The sequence below is a fragment of the Oncorhynchus mykiss genome, chromosome 27 (assembly GCF_057628025.1).
Source record: "Oncorhynchus mykiss isolate SJ-2025 chromosome 27, ASM5762802v1, whole genome shotgun sequence".
Classification (NCBI taxonomy): Eukaryota; Metazoa; Chordata; class Actinopteri; order Salmoniformes; family Salmonidae; genus Oncorhynchus; species Oncorhynchus mykiss.
In genome coordinates this window covers 5,362,834-5,381,099 of record NC_143048.1, presented here as the reverse complement: position 1 = coordinate 5,381,099, position 18,266 = coordinate 5,362,834, and the positions used below count along the sequence as shown (strand labels likewise).

Below are 18,266 nucleotides of genomic sequence, written 5' to 3'. Positions count from 1 at the left end.
TCACATACGGAGAGCTTTGTCCTCGGCTCATTTCATTTTGATACATGGATTAGATTTCGGTGACATGTACTGTAAACAAGCTCCAGGTCTCCTCTCTTTTCAGTCATCGTGGGGCTGATATGTTAATAGGGATCCTTTTCCCTACTGTTGCTCCATTTCTAAGATGGCATTATTAAAGAGAGAGCGAGACACACACACACACACAACCAGACACACACACACATTGCCCTTTTAATTAAACTCATGGTTGTAATCTTTACATGATTGGCAGTGATGCAAAGCTGTTAACAAGCATGCAGTGTAATGATCTATTTAGAGCAGGGGGTCCTCCATGCCATAGATAGAATATATATCCTCAAGCTGTTTACCCAGTGCCAGGGTTTATAATCACATGAACAGCCCTAAACCACAGGAATATACGCTATCATCCTAATCCATTTTCCCCAAACACATCCAGTATGATAATGCTCTTTAAAATCAATGTCAAATGTGAGCATTTCAGCCATTTCCACACATGATTAATATACAGTCACCTCCAAAAAGATAGGCACCCTTGACAAAGATGAGCAAAACATTTAGGAAAATTATTTTATTTTACACGAATACAATTGCTCAGATAAAGACAGTTTGTTTAACAAGTAATATTTTTTCTCTCAAAAGCATAAGGGTCAAAATAATTGGCACCCCTGTTGTCAAAGTAGTTAAAAGTTTAGTACTCGGTCGGGTATTCCTAGCACGCAATGACTACATCACGCTTGTGACTACAAACTTGTTGGATGCATTTGCAGTTTGTTTTGGTTGTGTTTCAGATTATTTTGTGCCCAATAGAAATGAATGGTAAATAATGTATTGTGGCATTGATGAGTGATAAAGTTACAGAGACACTAAATGAATACGGCCAAGACATGCTAACCTCCCTATTATTGGTAATGGTGAGAGGTTAGCATGACTTGCGTGTATGATGTTTGTGCCTCTGTAACTTTCTCACTCGTCATTACTCACAATTCATTCAATATTATCCGTTATCATGGTAGCATCCACAATAATGTTTAGAAGCATATTCTATTCTCAATTTATAATAAAAATGACTAAATACTAAACTTAGCGGTGACAATGTTCTCCCCTATCTGTTTGAGAATACAAATATGACATGTTAAACAAAATCTTTCTCTGAGCAATTGTATTTGTATAAAATAATATTCTCAATATGTGTTTAAATTGAGAATACAAAATAGCTCAGTATTTGTATTATTTATTTTATAAAGTATTTTTTGCTCCTCTTTATCAAGGGTGCCAATAATTTTGAACCCCACTGTATGTTAGGAAATGGCTGAGTGATGTTCACTGACTGTACAAAACATTAGGAACACCTGCTATTTCCAAGACAGACTGAGCAGGTGAATCCAGGTGAAAGCTATGATCCCTTATTGATGGCACCTGTTCAATCCACTTCAATCAGTGTAGGTGAAGGGGAGGAGACATGTTCAAGTAGGATTTTTAAGCCTGGAGACAATTGAGACATGGATTGTGTACAGTATGTGTGCCATTCAGAGGGTGAACGAGCCAACTTGGCGTAACTGAACACTTTGCTAATGTTTATGACCTTGTTTGTGTACAAAATGCAAAGAACAACTAAATCCAATTAAAAAGAATGACTTTTTGCGTGCACTCTGCTTAGCTATCGGAACATCTTAAACGCTGTTTGAAGTTAAACTTTACATATTAAATATTATGCCAGCTGGTAGGGAGGAACTTTTAAATGTACTAGTTAGTGTTTCATAACAGAAAATTAAAAACCCTGTGTGAGGCTGAGCTACATTGTCCTTGGGCAACCTGTCATAATACACAACAGAACACAGGGGGGTACTTGGGAATATAAAACCGTGCTACAATAAAAAAAAAAAGACTTAAGAAACAGCTACTTAAAAAAATGTCTGCCTCGGGATATGTTAAGCGTGATATGCTGAATGAAAGGTGTCATTTCCAAATGGCATATGTGAACTTTGTTTTCACGCACAAGGAAGGGATATAAAAAGACTGGGAGTTTTTTTTGGGGTCGGTTGGAGAGACTCATGTGATCAGCTTCATACAGGAGTGGAGTATCTCCAATCCGTGAAGTTCTCTGAGTTTTGCCATATGCCTAGAAACAAAAACAGACAAGAATCATGTAAGCAAACATAATGATGTCCCTCTAAGTTGACCTGTGGGTGAACCTATTCTATTCTTTTCTCTCCCCTGAATTGGATGTTGTCGTGGGAAGTCAAAAGAGGAGTAGAGACACAGAGCATACTCCTTTAATGTATAGGGTATTCTGCCACTTCGAGATTAAACTTAGAGCACTTCGAGGTTAAACGTGTTTCTGCCATCGCACATCAGTTGAGACAACAGTTACATCCGCATCAGCAGGGTAGAAACAACTTGCTGAATGCTGCTGTCTACTGCACCACAGAGTTTAGTAGGAGGAGCATATACAGTGCCTTCAGAAAGTATTCACGCCCTTGACTTATTCTACATTATTGTGTTACAGCCTGAATTCAAAATGGATTAAATTGCTTTTTTTTAATCACCAATCTACAAACAATATCCAATAATGACAAAGGGAACACGTGTTTTTATTTTATTTTAGCAAATTTACTGAGAATGAAATACAGAAATGTTAAAATCACCTTTGTCAGTGATTACAGTGGTGAGTCTTTCTGGGTCAGTCTCTAAGAGCTTTGCACACCTGGATTGTACAATATTTGCACATTATTCTTGAAAAAAAATCTTCATGCTCTGTCAAGTTGGTTGTTGATCATTGCTAGATAGCCATTTTCAAGTCTTGCCATAGATTTTCAAGCCGATTGAAGTCAAACCTGTACTCTTTTTATTCAGGACATAAAGTTCCTTCTTTGACAATTTTTTGGCAGTGTCTGTAGAAAAGCTTATTTTCCACCATATTTTGCTAATAAATTCATAAAAAATCCTACAATTTTTTTTATTTTTTTATTTTACCTTTATTTAACCAGGCAAGTCAGTTAAGAACAAATTCTTATTTTCAATGACGGCCTGGGAACAGTGGGTTAACTGCCTGTTCAGGGGCAGAACGACAGATTTGTACCTTGTCAGCTCGGGGGTTTGAACTCGCAACCTTCCGGTTACTAGTCCAACGCTCTAACCACTAGGCTACCCACAATGTGATTTTCTGGATTTTTTTCTTCTCATTTTGTCTGTCATAGTTGAAGTGTACCTATGATGAAAATTACAGGCCTCTCTCATCTTTTTAAGTGGGAGAACTTGCACAATTGGTGGCTGACTAAATACTTTTTTGCCCCACTGTAAATACACAGTGGATAATGGGGAAGATGGGTGACACCTGGAGGGTGGTGGAGACAAAATACAAGGACAGGTGAAAAACAGATCAGGGCGTGACACACCATGCTCAAAGGGATATTCAATGTCTGCTTTTTTTTTATCCCCAATAAGTACCCTTCTTTGTGAGGCATTGGAAAACCTCCCTGGTCTTCGTTGTTGAATCTGTGTTTCAAATTCCCTGCTCGAATGAGGGACCATACAATTATATGTATGTGTGGGGTACAGAGATGAGATAGTAATTAAAAAGTCATGTTAAACACTATTATTGCATACAAAGTGAGTACATGCACATTATTATGTGACTTGTTAAGCACATTTTTACTCCTGAACTTATTAGGCTTGCCATAAGGTTAAATCGTATGGCCAGTAACCGAAAGGTTGCTGGATCGAATCCCTGAGCGGACAAGGTACAAATCTGTTGCTCTGTCCTTGAACAAGGCAGTTAACCCACTGTTCCCCGGGTAGGCTGTCATTGTAAATAAGAATTTGTTCTTAACTGACTTGCTGAGTTAAATAAAGGTTTAAAAAAATAAAAAATAAGAAAGGGGTTGAATACATGACTCAATTCACATTTCAGCTTTTCATTTTTAATGTATTTTGGAAACATTTCTAAAAACATACTGAGGTATTGTGTGTAGGCCAGTGCCACAAAATCTCAATTGAATCCATTTTAAATTCAGTATTAAGTTATGTTTTACAATTGTGTTTTAAACAAGATAGAGTTCTGTATAAAAAGTTATCCTAAATCAATTATATTTATTACAAATAACTTTTAAGGCATACTTACTCCCGTATTTCCACACAGTATTTCCAGGCAAACGAGAACAGAACAGCATAAAGAACGAGCCAGAGGTTGACACACTACCTGTACGTAAGAGTATTAGGGCGAAGTGAATTTAAAAAAAAGAATACTTGGATTTTTTTGTGGGGCACGGATAGTACTTTAAAAACCTGAAATATAGTCTTAAATAAAATAGCGTGAATAAAGTGACAATATTTCGAAACTAAAGTGCCAATATCTCGAGAATAAAGGGACAATATTTTGAGAATAAACCCAACATTTTATTTTGAGAATGGCTCCCTGTTGCTGTGTGCGCCACCGTTAAAAGACCTTAATTAGATGACCTGAAACTATACCTTAGAATTGGCTTTAGTAACAAGAAAATCCTTGCTCTTTTAGCACATACTACCCATATTATTATAAGTATTAGGACCTGGAAGAGGTTGCACCAGAGATAGGGTCTTTTCAGAGGGAGGTACCACACTGACTTGGATGGTTAAATACATAGGTAGAGATGGGTGGGCTGTGTGTGTATGGAGGGGGGGTACTACATTTCAAGCATGGTGATGGCTGCATCATGTTATGAGTAAATACATACACACACACACGCACACACGCACTCACACACACACGGTATCCCCAAAATAATACCATTCTAACGGCCATGGTGCATTGTCAGAACACCGAATGAAGTTCTCTCTTGTTACCGTTACTGACCGCGAAGAGAAATGGAGTTGCATGCACCAGTCCCTTTCGTGGTGCCCTTTTGAATTCGCTACAATGTTGTTCTTAATCCCATACGTATGTCAACACCTTGCATATAACATGTAACAGTTAGGCCAGTAGCCTATATGTCGAAATGAAGGTTACATATTTGTGTGTAATGGCATGGGGTTTTATGTACATTTCTAATGAAGGCTTCTCCGCAGAAGCGACAGTTACAGGGATGATTAACACAGAGACAGGAACAATCACCCACAAAACCCAACACCAAACAGGCTACCTAAATATGGTTCCCAATCAGAGACAATGACTAACACCTGCCTCTGATTGAGAACCATATCAGGCCAAACATAGAAATAAACAAACTAGACATGTAACATAGAATGCCCACTCAGATCACACCCTGACCAAACAAAACATAGAAACATACAAAGCAAACTATGGTCAGGGTGTGACAGTAGCATTCAATTCTGTCATCATGAAGTGCTTTGAGAGGCTAGTTAAGGATCATATCACCTCCACTTTACCCGACACCCTAGACCCACTACAATTTGCATACCGCCCCAACAGACCCATGGACGACGCAATCGCCATTGCACTGCACACTGCCCTATCCCACCTGGACAAAATAAATACCTATGTAAGAATGCTGTTCATTGGCTACAGCTGAGTATTCAAAACCATAGTGCCCTCCGAAGCGCATCACTAAGCTCAGGGCCCTGGGTCTGAACCTCGCCCTGTGCAACTGGGTCCTAGACTTCCTGACTCATGACTGATTGGCCACTCACATTGCCAACTCAATCATCAAGTTTGCTGACAGCACAAAAGTGATAGGACTGATTACCAACAACAACTAGACAGCCTACAGCGAGAAGGTGAGAGCCCTGGTGGAGTGGTGCCAGGAAAATAACCTCTCCCTCAACGTCAACAAAATGAAGGAGCTGATCGTGGACTGTAGGAGAAAGCAGAGAGAGCATTCCCCCAGTTGAGAGGGTCAAAAGATTCAAGTTCCTTGGCGTGCACATCACAGAGGACCTGAAATGGTCCCTCCACACCGACAGCATGGTGAAGAAGGCACAATAGCACCTCTTCAACCTCAGGAGGCTGAAGAAATACAGCTTGGCCCCTAAGACTTCTACAGATGCACCATCAAGAACATTCTGGGCTGTATCACCACCTGGAAGGGCAGCTGCACCGGCCGCATCCTCAGTGCTCTCCAGAGGGTGCTAAGGTCAGCCCAACACATCACTGGGGGCACACTGCCTATCCTCCAGGACATCTACAGCACTACAGCAAAGATAGGCCAAGAAGACCATCAAAGACCTCAGTCACCCGAGCTATGGCCTGTCCACCCCGCTACCATCTAGAAGACAGAGACAGTACAGGTGCATCAAATCTGGGAACCAAAGACAACAGCTTCTCTCTCCAGGCCATCAGACTGTTAAACAGTCACCCCTAACCAGCCTACACCCAGTACCCTGCCCTGATCCTTAGACTGCTGCCCTATTTACATAGAGTCATTGAACACTGATCACTTTAATACTTATATACTGTTTTACCCACTTCATATGTATACTGAGTCTAAGTGTCCAAAACATTAAGAACACCCAAATAAGAACTGCTGTAAACACATTCTCTATGAATATGTCCATACCGTCTATAAAAACCATTATACATGCAGTACCATTAAAAAGTTTGGAAGCACACCTCCTCATTCAAGGGTTTTTCTTTATTTGTACTATTTTCTACATTGTAGAATAATAGTGAAGACATCAAAACTACGAAATAACATATATGGAATTATGTAGTAACCAAAAAAGTGTTAAACAAAAATATTTTTGATTCTTCAAAGTAGTCACCCTTTTCCTTGATGACAGCTTTGCACACTTTGGCATTCTCTCAACCAGCATGAGATAGTCACCTGGAATGCATTACAATTGACAGGTGTGCCTTGTTAAAATTACATTTGTGGAATTTCTTTCCTTCTTAATGTGTTTGAGCTAGTCAGTTGTGTTGTGACAAGGTAGGAGGTGGTATACAGAAGATAGCCCTATTTGGTAAAATACCAAGTCCATATTATGGCAAGAACAACTCAAATAAGCAAAGAGAAGCGACAGTCCATCATTACTTTAAGACATGAAGGTCAGTCAATGCAGAGAATACAGAGGATAAGTTCATTAGAGTTACCAGGCTCAGAAATTGCAGAGGAGACTGCGTGAATCAGGCCTTCATGGTCAAATTGCTGCAAAAAAAAACACTACTAAAGGACACCAATAATAAGAAGAAACTTGCTTGGGCCAAGAAACAGAAGCAATGGACATTAGACTGGTGGAATATGTCCTTTGGTCTGATGAGTTCAAATGAGAGATTTCTGGTTCCAACCTCTGTGTCTTTGTGAGATGTAGAGTAGGTGAACAGATGATCTACGCATGTGTAGTTCCCACCATGAAGCATGGAGGAGGAGGTGTGATGGTGTGGGGGTGCATTGCTGGTGATATTGTCAGTGATTTATTTAGAATTCAAGGCACACACCAGCATGGCTACCACAGCATTCTGCAGCGATACTCAATCCCACCTGGTTTGTGCTTAGTGGGACTATTATTTGTTTTTCAACAGGACAATGACCCAACACACCTCCAGGCTGTGTAAGGGCTATTTGACCAATAATGAGAGTGATGGAGTGCTGCATCAGATGACCTGGCTTCCACAATCGCCCGACCTCAGCCTAATTGAGATGGTTTGGGATGAGTTGGACCGCAAAGTGAAGGAAAAGCAGCCAACAAGTGCTGAGCATATGTAGGAACTCCTTCAAGACTTTTGTAAATCATTCCAGGTGAAGCTGGTTGAGAGAATGCCAAGAGTGTACAAAGCTGTCATGAAGGTAAAGGGTGGCTATTTTAAAGAATTTCAAATATAAAATATATTTTGATTTGTTTAACACTTTTTTGGTTACTACATGATTCCATATGTGTTATTTCATTGTTGTGATGTCTTCACAATTATTCTACAATGTTGAAAATAGTGAAAATGAAGAAAAACCCTTGAATGAGTAGGTGTGTCCAACCTTGTGGCTAGTACTGTATATTCCGGACACTGACATTGCTCGTTCTGATATTTCTACATTTTGGAATGATGTGTGTATTATTTTGTATTGCTGGGTAATACTGCACTATTGGAGCTATAAACGTTGATTTGATGGACAGCGATCGGTAGTCTATAATCTCAGTGGCGGAAAAAGTACTCAATTGCCATACTTAAGTAAAAGAAAAGATACCTTAATATAAAAGTACCTTAATACCTTAATATAAAAGTGAAACTCACCCAGTGAAATACGACTTGAGTAAAAGTCTAAAAGTATTTGGTTTTAAATATACTGAAGTATCAAAAGTAAAAGTATAAATCATTTCAAATGGCTTATATTAAGCAAACCAGATAGCACAATTATTTTATTTAAAAAATGTACTGATGGCCAGGGACACAGCACAACACGCAGACATAATTTACAAACAAAGCATTTGTGTTTAGTAAGTCCGCCAGGTCAGAGGCAGTAGGGATGACCAGTGATGTTCTCTTCATAAGTGCGTAAATTGAACCACGTTCCTGTCCTGCTAAGCATTCAAAATGTTACGAGTACTTTTGGGTGTCTCCTAAATGTTTGGAGTTAAAAAAATGATATATTTTTTTTTAGGAAAGTAGGAAAGTTCTCAAATATAAATAACTGTGTTATGCCAGTGTAAGAGCTGAGATGTTGAGGAGTGTGTGTGGGTGCATGTGCCTGCATGTGTATGTGTGTGTGTGTATGGGTGCGTGTGTGTGTAAGCATACGTGCACGTGTGATTAATTAACATAGCAATTACCTGGGCTCTGCTTTACACAGCTTCCCCAGAGTGATGGCAGAATTTTGCTGCACAGCACTTCTCTTGGCGTCGCCCGCAGCAAGGCGGAGCAGGAGCAGGACAGTGTCGGTTCCCAGGAGGCTGCTGGCTGCCCCCCGCACCCCCAGGCAGTGGCCCAGGCACAGGGCAGCGTTCCCTGCCACTGCCTCCTCACTGCTGGGACCCAGGAGCCTCCTCAGGGTGTGAAGTCCTGATGAGTAGGACAAAATAAAAGTTGCCCAATGTAATCACGTACACTCACAGACAAAAGCACACACACACAGGCACATACAAACAAAATAAAAACAGACGTGCTCATACACACAAACCAACACGCACACGCATGTGTGAGGACACATCTTATAATACAAAATCTGTTTTTGTTATTTTGCATCTGTCACATAACACACTAGTTCAAAAACCAAGACCAATCCATCATACATGTATCTTACGATTATCACATTTCACCCACTCCTCCTGAGCCGTTTGACTGATAGCCGTGCACACTGTGAGGGTCTTGATCAAATATTTAGTGGTGGTCTTCCCTGATCCCTGCATGGCAAGATAAAATGATTTCTCTCACACCATATACAGTATATAGAATACATTATATCAGTCCATATAACACATATTTATTATTTTATCAAGAAGCTGTGGAAGGGAAAAAGGCCTCTTGAATCGGGTAGGCAGTGATCACCTAAAATAAATATAATAAAAAAAGGCAATAAATTATGCTTGGCATTACTTTCAGTAGCCTCCGCATTGTCCCCACGACTCCTCTCTGCACGGCGTCTTCAGTAGCAGCGGGGGACTGTGGGAGCACTTTACTCAGCAAACCTGTGGCTCTCTGAGGCCAAGAGAAAGAACAATATTCAGTCAGTGGGAAAAGAAAGAGAGTGAGTGGGGAAAGAAACAGAGTAGTCATCAACACCTGTTGCTGATATTCTGTCACATTTACTGACCCGGAGAGAGAGATCCTTAATGTCACACTGAATGTCACACACACACAGAGAGAGAGAGAGAGAGAGAGAGAGAGAGAGAGAGAGAGATCCTCTTAGGAATGTACAGTGCATTTGGAAAATATTAAGACCCCTTGAATTTTTCCACATTTTGCTATGTTACAGCCTTATTCTAAAATTGATTACATTGTTTTTTTTCTCTCTCATCAATATACACACACAATACCCAATAATGACAAAGCAAAAACAGGTTTTTAGACATTTTTGCAAAAAACAATCACATTTTCATAAGTATTCAGACTCTTTACTCAGTACTTTGTTGAAGCACCTTTGGCAGCCATTACTTCCTTGAGTCTTCTTGGGTATGATGCTACAAGCTTGGCACACCTGTATTTGGGGAGTTCCTCCCATTCTTCTCTGCAGATCCTCTCAAGCTCTGTCAAGTTGGATGGGGAGCGTTGCTGGAGAGCTATTTTCAGGTCTCTCCAGAGATGTTCGATCAGATTCAAGTCCGGCTCTGGCTGGGCCACTCAAGGACATTCAGAGACATGTCCTGAAGCCACTCCTGCATTGTCTTGGCTGTGTGCTGTCATGACTCTCCTGTGAGGATCCAAAGATCAGGTTTTCAATGGATCAACTTCTACCAGACCCCTCTCACCCGCAGAGGGGAGGAGGGATTGATGTGGGGGTTTTGTGACACCTCATGCTCGGTCGTAAATTGTATGCAGCAAAGGACTCTCTTGGCTCCTTTGTATCAACCAAAGGAATACATTTGTCTCCAGAAGACTTTTGCCAGCCCAAAACTCTAACGTCCAAAAAGTGAACTTTGGAACAATATTTCTCACACCCGAATGTGGGAAATGGTCAGTGGGTAGATGTAGAAAATGTATGTCATATTGTTTGTAATTTTATGATGTTATTAAAACTGTATGAACCAAATACTGTAACTTAGGAAGGAAACCCCCTTTAGCCATCAAGTTTTCATCCAATCTGATGTGAAAAAAACTATTTTTTGTTAAGATAGAAATGTGATTTCTAATGAGATAAAAAAAAATTGATGTCCTTTTCACATTAAGTAGCCACGCCCCGAGTGATGTCAGAAAAGCGTGTCAGTGTGATGGAACCGCCCTTTTTGACCAGAGTGCTTAAAAGGACTGGCTAGGAATTAACATATCAGACCAGAAAGATGTGAGACAGTGGTCCACACATTGAAATGGTTAGAAACTCTGAAACTCTCAACACGAGGTGAAGAAAATGAACTTACCTAGAACAGGACACCGTCGGTCTGCAGCTGTGCGTGTAAAGTGGTTTTGGAACTTTGACTATCTAAACGAGGAAGAGGAGAAGAAAACTCCCCTCTCAGACAATCACTGGTACGGCTAAGTAGCTGTTCTTAGGAAACAGCCCATTGGAGACAACTCAGAGCATGTACAAGTGGCCCACAGGAAAAGCTCACTGAAACAACTTTCCGAGAGTGATTGGTTCCGACCGAGATAAACGATGAACGAACGGTATTCAACGCGTAAATACAATCTTTTTTTTAATTCCAAATGGGCGGCGGTTCGTGTGCAAGGTATATGATTAATGTGAGGACAGTCCTAGAATGTATCCACGAGAAATGTCCCCTTTTTCTCTCTCTATTTTCCCCACCCCATTCTCTATTTCTGTGTAATAAGCCGCCATATCTTGTCAGTCCACTAGGGACCTTTGTCTCATGTAACTGTGTATGTGTATTCTGTGTAATTATTTAGTTAGCTAGTAAATAATGCTCACGGTTGGGGTTCTCGCAGATCCAAGAAGGTTACGACTGCTCAGAATGAGACTGATATGAGGTAATGATTAATAAGTAACTTAGATCATCTAGAGTTTAATTTGGGAGATGGCAACTCGTTAATAAACAACTTCTTCCGAGGCGTCCTAAATTCCTAATGAGTAAAAAAATTAAAATAATGAATCAACAGTATTATTCCCCGCAAACCTTACCACCAATTGGAGTAAACTAATAAACTGTAACACTTAGGCTTCTACCTTCCGTTTATACATCTTATTCACATTTTAGACACAATCTATTTTACAACAGTTATATTTTGTTTGTTTTTAGTCCTTCCTCTATTTCTGATGTCCATCCCGTTTGATTTCTATTTGTAACTGTGCTATTTCACAAAATTTCTGAACCTATACACATTTTACAGACCCCTGTTTGTTTTACATTGGTTATCTTGTTATTAGTCCCACCCTTCAGCTCCATTCAACCTCTCCCATCTATCTCTCAAAATCATCCATTTTGGATTTCTATTTGCCATATATTTTTCAACTGTGCTGTGATGCTTCACAAAAGTACTGAACCTTTCTATTCTCAGGAATGGGCCAAAATACCAGCAACAGTGTGTGAAAACCTTGTGAAGACTTACAGAAAACGTTTGACCTCTGTCATTGCCGACAAAGGGTATATAACAAAGTATTGAGATAAACTTTTGTTTTTGACCAAATACTTATTTTCCACCATAATTTGCAAATACATTCATTAAAAATCCTACAATGTGATTTTCTGGATTTTTTTTTCTAATTTTGCTGGCATAGTTGAAGTGAACCTATGATGAAAATTACAGGCCTCTCCTATCTTTTTAAGTGGGAGAACTTGCACAATTGGTGGCTGACTAAATACTTTTTTGCTCCACTGTAACTCCACTAGTCCTATTTATGATATCATTCACAAAAATTATACTTTTTTAAAACATTTCTTCGAAAAATATGTTGTTGTTTTTTTATCAATTAGTATATTTGAGTTTAACCACAATATTTGTTGTATTATTTGTTCTGTTTTTCAGGTGGATTCAACTGAAATTGCAACCAACTTTCTAAGGCTTGTTTAAAAAATAACGATATTTTGGAGATTATTTCCTTTTCAAACAACCGAAAGTGAGCAGGTGTAATCTGAATAAAAGGAAAAAGGCCATTCTTGAACATAGGATGTTCCTACCAATTTACTAGAGAACCAGTGATCATATGATTTAAAAAGCAGGTCACTCGGTGTAGGCAAAACCATAAGCAAATAGGTAAAGTGACTAAATGACTAAAGAGTTAATCAGGGTGATTTTTCCACAAATAGACAGGTATTTTCCTTTCCATGTTAGCAACATCTTATCTATTTTTGCTAACTTTCTATAAAAATGTATTGGAGTGAGAACATTTCTTTCTTTTGGGATTTGTATACCGAGTATGTCCACATCTCCGTCAGACCATTTAATTGGTAAACTACACGGTAATGTAAAATTAGCATTTTTAGTGATCCAATATGTAATATCATTTGTAACACTTATTACAATTTGGTTTTAATCCAGAGGGGATAGCAAAAGTATCTAGATCCTCCATGAGGCCGTGGAGAGATTCTAATTGTGATTTTAAAAGAAAACATGAATCATCAGCGTACAATGACATCTTAGTTTTTAAGCCACGGATTTCTAATCCCTTAATATTATTGTTTGATATAATTTTAACAGCTAACATTTTGATGACAATAATAAATAGATATGCCGACAGTGGACAACCTTGTTTTACCCCTCTAGATAGTTTAAAACTTTCTGAGATGTTGCCATTATTTATTATTTTACACCTAGGGTACCTATACATTACTTTAACCCATTTTATAAGAGATTCTCCAAAATATAGGCATTTCTAGGCATTTACATATAAACTCCAGTCGTACTTTATATAAAAGCGTTTTCAAAATCAGCTATGAAAACCAGGCCACTATATATATACCACTTGGGTCCTGTTTCAGTAATAATGATATCAGACCTTCTTGTTGCGTGTCTGATAATCTACCATTTATATAGGAGTGGTTAAAACATGCTAATAACGGTCAAACAAAGTTTTGTATACTTCCACTGGTATGCCATCCAGCCCTGGAGTTTTCCCAGCCTTAAAAGGCTTTAATTGCATCAAGAAGTTCCTCCTCTGTAATTTGGCCTTCACACGAGTCTTTCTGTACAGATGTTAATTTTACATTATTATTAGGAAAAAAAATCCATACAATTAGTTTCAGTTTTTCCTCTTTCAAAATATAATTTGGTGAATCATGCGTGACTCCATCATTTGTAACAAGTTTCAATACATTTTTTGAACAACCGAAAGTGAGCAGGTGTAATCTGAATAAAGGGAAAAAGGCCATTCTTGAACATAGGATGTTCCTACCAATTTACTAGAGAACCAGTGATCATAGCATTTCTATATTGAAGATTGCCACAACCATGCTTAACCGTAGGGATTGTGCCAGGTTTCCTCCAGACCGGACGATTAGATTCATGCCAAAGAGTTCAATCTTGGTTTCATCAGACCAGAGAATCTTGTTTCTCATGGTCTGAGAGTCCTTTAGGTGCCTTTTGGCAAACTCCAAGTGGGCTGTCATGTGCATTTTACTGAGGAGTGGCTTCCATCTGGCCACTTTACCATAAAGGCCTGATTGGTGGAGTGCTGCAGAGATGGTTGACCTTCTGGAAGGTTCTCCCATCTTCACAGAGGAACTCAGGAGCTCTGTCAGAGTGACCATCGGATTCTTGGCCTTGACTAAGGCCCTTCTCCCCCGATTGCTCAGTTTGGCCGGGTGGCCATCTCAAGGAAGAGTCTTGGTGGTTCTTCCATTTAAGAATGATGCAGGCCACTGTGTTCTTCGGGACTTTCAATACTGCAGAAATGTTTTGGTACCATTCCCCACATCTGTGCCTCGACATAATTCTGTCTTGGAGCTCTACAGACAATTCCTTCGACCTCATGGCTTGGTTTTTGCTCTGACATGCACTGTCAACTGTGGGACTTTATATAGATAGGTGTGTGCCTTTCCAAATCATGTCCAATCAATTGAATTTACCACAGGTGGACTCCAATCAAGTTGTAGAAATATCTCAAGGATGATCAATGGAAACAGGATGCACCTGAGCTCAATTTCGTGTCTCATAGCAAAGGGTATGAAAACCTATATAAATATGTATTTCGGTTTTACATTTTTTATACATTTACAAACATTTCTAAACACCTGTTTTCGCTTTGCTATTTTGGGGTATTGTGTGTAGATTGAAGAAGAACATTTTTTTATTTAATTAAGCAATATGGCCCGAGGGTAGATGCCTGGACACAGCCCTTAGCGGTGGTATATTTGGGCGCTCGAGTGGCGCAGAGGCCTAAGGCACTCCATCTCAGTGCAAGAGGCGTCACTGCAGTCTCTGGTTCGCATCCAGGCTGCATCACATCCGCACAATTAGCCCAGCGTCGTCTGGGGTAGGCTGAATTTGTTCTTAACTGACTTGCCAAATTAAATAAAGGTTAAATATATAAATATTGGCCATATATCACAAACCCCCGAGGTGCCATACTGCTATTATAAACTGGTTCCAAAATAATTTGAGCAGTAAAAATAAGTGTTTTGTCATACCCGTGGTATACAGTCTGATATACCATGGCTGTCAGCCAATAAGCATTCAGGGCTCGACCCACCCAGTTTACAATCCATTTTAGAATACGGCTGTAATGTAACAAACTGTGGAAGAAGTCAAGGGGTCTGAATACTTTCCGAATGCACTGTATGTTCGAGATACGTTCTGAATAGTTTTTAGCCCCTTGAGACTGCTTAGACCAGACCGTGCTATGTTTTCTTATACGTGTTCTAATCTTAACTTTTCAATGCTTCGGAATACATGCTGACGAAGCAGGAGTTGTGTTTATATCTAAAACTACTTGCTATACATAAAACAAGTATGGTGTCGTATTGTTTCTCTCCAAATACCCATCTCTTCCATCTTTGTTTGCATATGAAAAATGCTTGCGATATGGATAGTTAGAGCATGATAGGCCAGAGGGGCCGTAGAGAAGTGTCCGTGAGAGATGCCGTGGTTTTGGTCTCATCAGCAGAGCTGCGTCGGGGCCCTGTGGTGCAACCACTCACTGTGATGATGCCCCCGTCGGGATCACTCAGCAAGCCCAAGCATACTCCACTGATGGGAACAGCATGCTCCTGCAAGATAAGGGGAGAGAAAGAAAGCGAGAGAGAGAAAGGTTAATCAAATGTTCACTGTACATATCACTTTTTCATAGGGGTGCTTATTATTATTACACCAAAGGGTCTGAAACAAAAGCTCTCAGTGCTCTCTTTGTTCTTGTTTTTCCATTCACCTCCTTCCCTCCCTCTCCCCATCAAATTGATGTGTTACCCTGATAGGTGGGCCAAGGACTAGTCAATCACTGCCCAACTCCAAATGGCACCCTAGTGTGCCATGGGCCCTGGTCAAAAGTAGTGCACTATATAGGGAATATGGTGCCATTTGGAATACGCTCAGCCTAACAGCCTCTATCGTACCTGGATGGCTGTGGAGGGATTACCAGAGAGGTTGATCATCAGTCCCAGGAGGGGATAAAGGATCTCTCTGTATTCACAGTGAGTACACCACTTCTGTAATAGAGAACCACAGTGCAACACAACACTCACTGGATTTGATTTGAGAAATGACCATTGTACATTGTTATCTATTCTGGCTTATAGGTTTCAGTCTGTGACATTTCAAAACCTTTATTTTATTGGAAAGAGACAAAGCAAGTGTGCCATCATTAGAATTGAAAAATAATCAAATAGAAAAATAAACATCCCAGTTCAGTTTAGGAAAATAACAAAGTTGTGTGCTCCTTTAAAATAAGCTAGTCATAAATACAATATGGAGCAATATTCACCATGGCGATTAGAAAGGCCTGCCAAAACTCCTGACAGTTGGCAACCTCGTTATGGATGGCATCATCTCCAATCATATTGCCTATTGTTGATATGAGCGATGGGAAACAATGCTGGTTGAATGTGGTGATGTTTCTCTGCAAGCGGAACACAAGGAAAGATTATCCCAAAAATATTTTGACAATGTCTGGTCGCAGATGAGCTTTTGCTGTATTGCCAACTCATATGGTTGTAGTCATGTTTGGCATGACAGATCTAGGACCAGGCTACAACAACTACAGTATCAGGAGCAAATTAAGTATTTGATGAAAATGTAGCTAACTTCCGACACAAATATCTTACCAGCAGACTTGCGAAAGGGGGCACAATCAATGTTGTAAACGTGTCCCTTAACTGCAAGCAAAATCTGTAACATGAACAGGGAGTTAACCATGATGAACATGAAATGTTCAAGAATATACAGTAGATATGCTACAAATCACTTGCCTACGCTGTATGGTGATGTAGCATACTCTATACAATAGGTTCCCACATGGCTGCACACTGCATACAGTATGGGACACGGACAATGAATCTCAGGAGGTTACAAACACAATCGATATTATATTATTATTCATGAGTCATGACGTGCGGTACCAAACCACAGTATGTGACGACATTATCGAAATGTTTTATAACACACACAATTACACACATACTTAATAAGTCAACACACACCCCCCACCGTTAGCAAGTAATGGACGACTTTTGGCCCACCAAAAAAGAAAAGACGCTAAATTAAATTGTAGAACTGAAGCCAAACAAATTGTCCTGGAGATGCTGTCTATATTGGGCTTATACACCCCAATTTCACACTCCACCATTCTCTCACTCTGCGAGCATGTGTGTGTGGTGCTGAGGATAGATAGAGAGAGTGAGAGAGGAGCCTTGGCCTAGGCTGTTGTTGATTGCGAAGATTGAGGCTTTTTTCATTGAAGTAAAACGAAAGTTAGAGGATAAACAGTATGCCTACAGTGAAAAAACAACAAGCGGAATGTCCTTTGTGTGGACAAGTTGGAATAATGTAGTGGACAAAGATGAGAAGAGCGTTGGCACGGCCAAATGCAAGCCACTGTGCAAATCGCTATTCAGAGAGAATGCAATTTTGGAACTTAAATGTATTTATTTTCTGTATTTATAATCATATGCTTTATCATTATCCTATTATTATTGTATATCATTGTTATTATTGTAGGTCTATTAATCTAAACCAGTTCTTTAAATACGCTAAACGTGTTTTGTTTAATTCTGCTGAGACATTTTCGTTGGCTAAATTAAGTTAGAATTGTCTTTTCAAATGTGTGCTCCATCTTTAGTTTAAGATAAGTTAGTTATAAGAAGGCCCGTTGTAAAATAAATATCATTAGAGGTTAATTGCTGCAATTAAACCAGTTCGTCTTTTTAAACCAAGTCTTTTGATTCATTCTGTTGAGACATTTTCTTTGGCCAAATTAAGTTCCAACTGTAATGTTGTGTTTGCCATATTATTATAGCCTTCTCGTATTTTTACTATAAATAATGGCTTGATTTACTTTTGTTATTACCCTAATAAAGTTTAGAAACTTTTGTGAAGGTTTGGTGTGGTGTGGCTATTATTAAGCTTAACTACTGCCGGCTTATGATATGAAGGCAGTGTGCACCAGCGTCCAACTGAATCCGACAGTTGAACTTGAGGTGAGGACCCTAGACAAGACAAAAACACACATACCACCCTCGTCACACCCTGACCTAACCAAAATAATAAAGAAAACAAAGATGACTAAGGTCAGGGTGTGACAATAAGCTTCCTTCTGTATGCCTATATCTGTCTAGCAGACACA

At 39.6% G+C, this 18,266-nt stretch overlaps 1 protein-coding gene across 1 annotated transcript in view; it reads right to left on the bottom strand.

The window, feature by feature from the left end:
* Nucleotides 1-211: 211 nt before the first annotated feature.
* ttc12 (tetratricopeptide repeat domain 12) overlaps nucleotides 212-18,266 on the bottom strand; it is a 36,891-nt gene continuing 18,836 nt past the window's right edge. The window contains exons 14-21 of the mRNA XM_021587315.3: nucleotides 16,750-16,813; nucleotides 16,410-16,544; nucleotides 16,042-16,134; nucleotides 15,631-15,699; nucleotides 9,479-9,580; nucleotides 9,186-9,285; nucleotides 8,716-8,944; nucleotides 212-2,140 (exon numbers count right to left, since the gene is read on the bottom strand). Of these exons, the coding sequence (XP_021442990.3) occupies nucleotides 2,071-2,140; nucleotides 8,716-8,944; nucleotides 9,186-9,285; nucleotides 9,479-9,580; nucleotides 15,631-15,699; nucleotides 16,042-16,134; nucleotides 16,410-16,544; nucleotides 16,750-16,813 (862 nt within the window). The 3' untranslated portion in view covers nucleotides 212-2,070. The remainder of the gene's footprint in view (nucleotides 2,141-8,715; nucleotides 8,945-9,185; nucleotides 9,286-9,478; nucleotides 9,581-15,630; nucleotides 15,700-16,041; nucleotides 16,135-16,409; nucleotides 16,545-16,749; nucleotides 16,814-18,266) is intronic.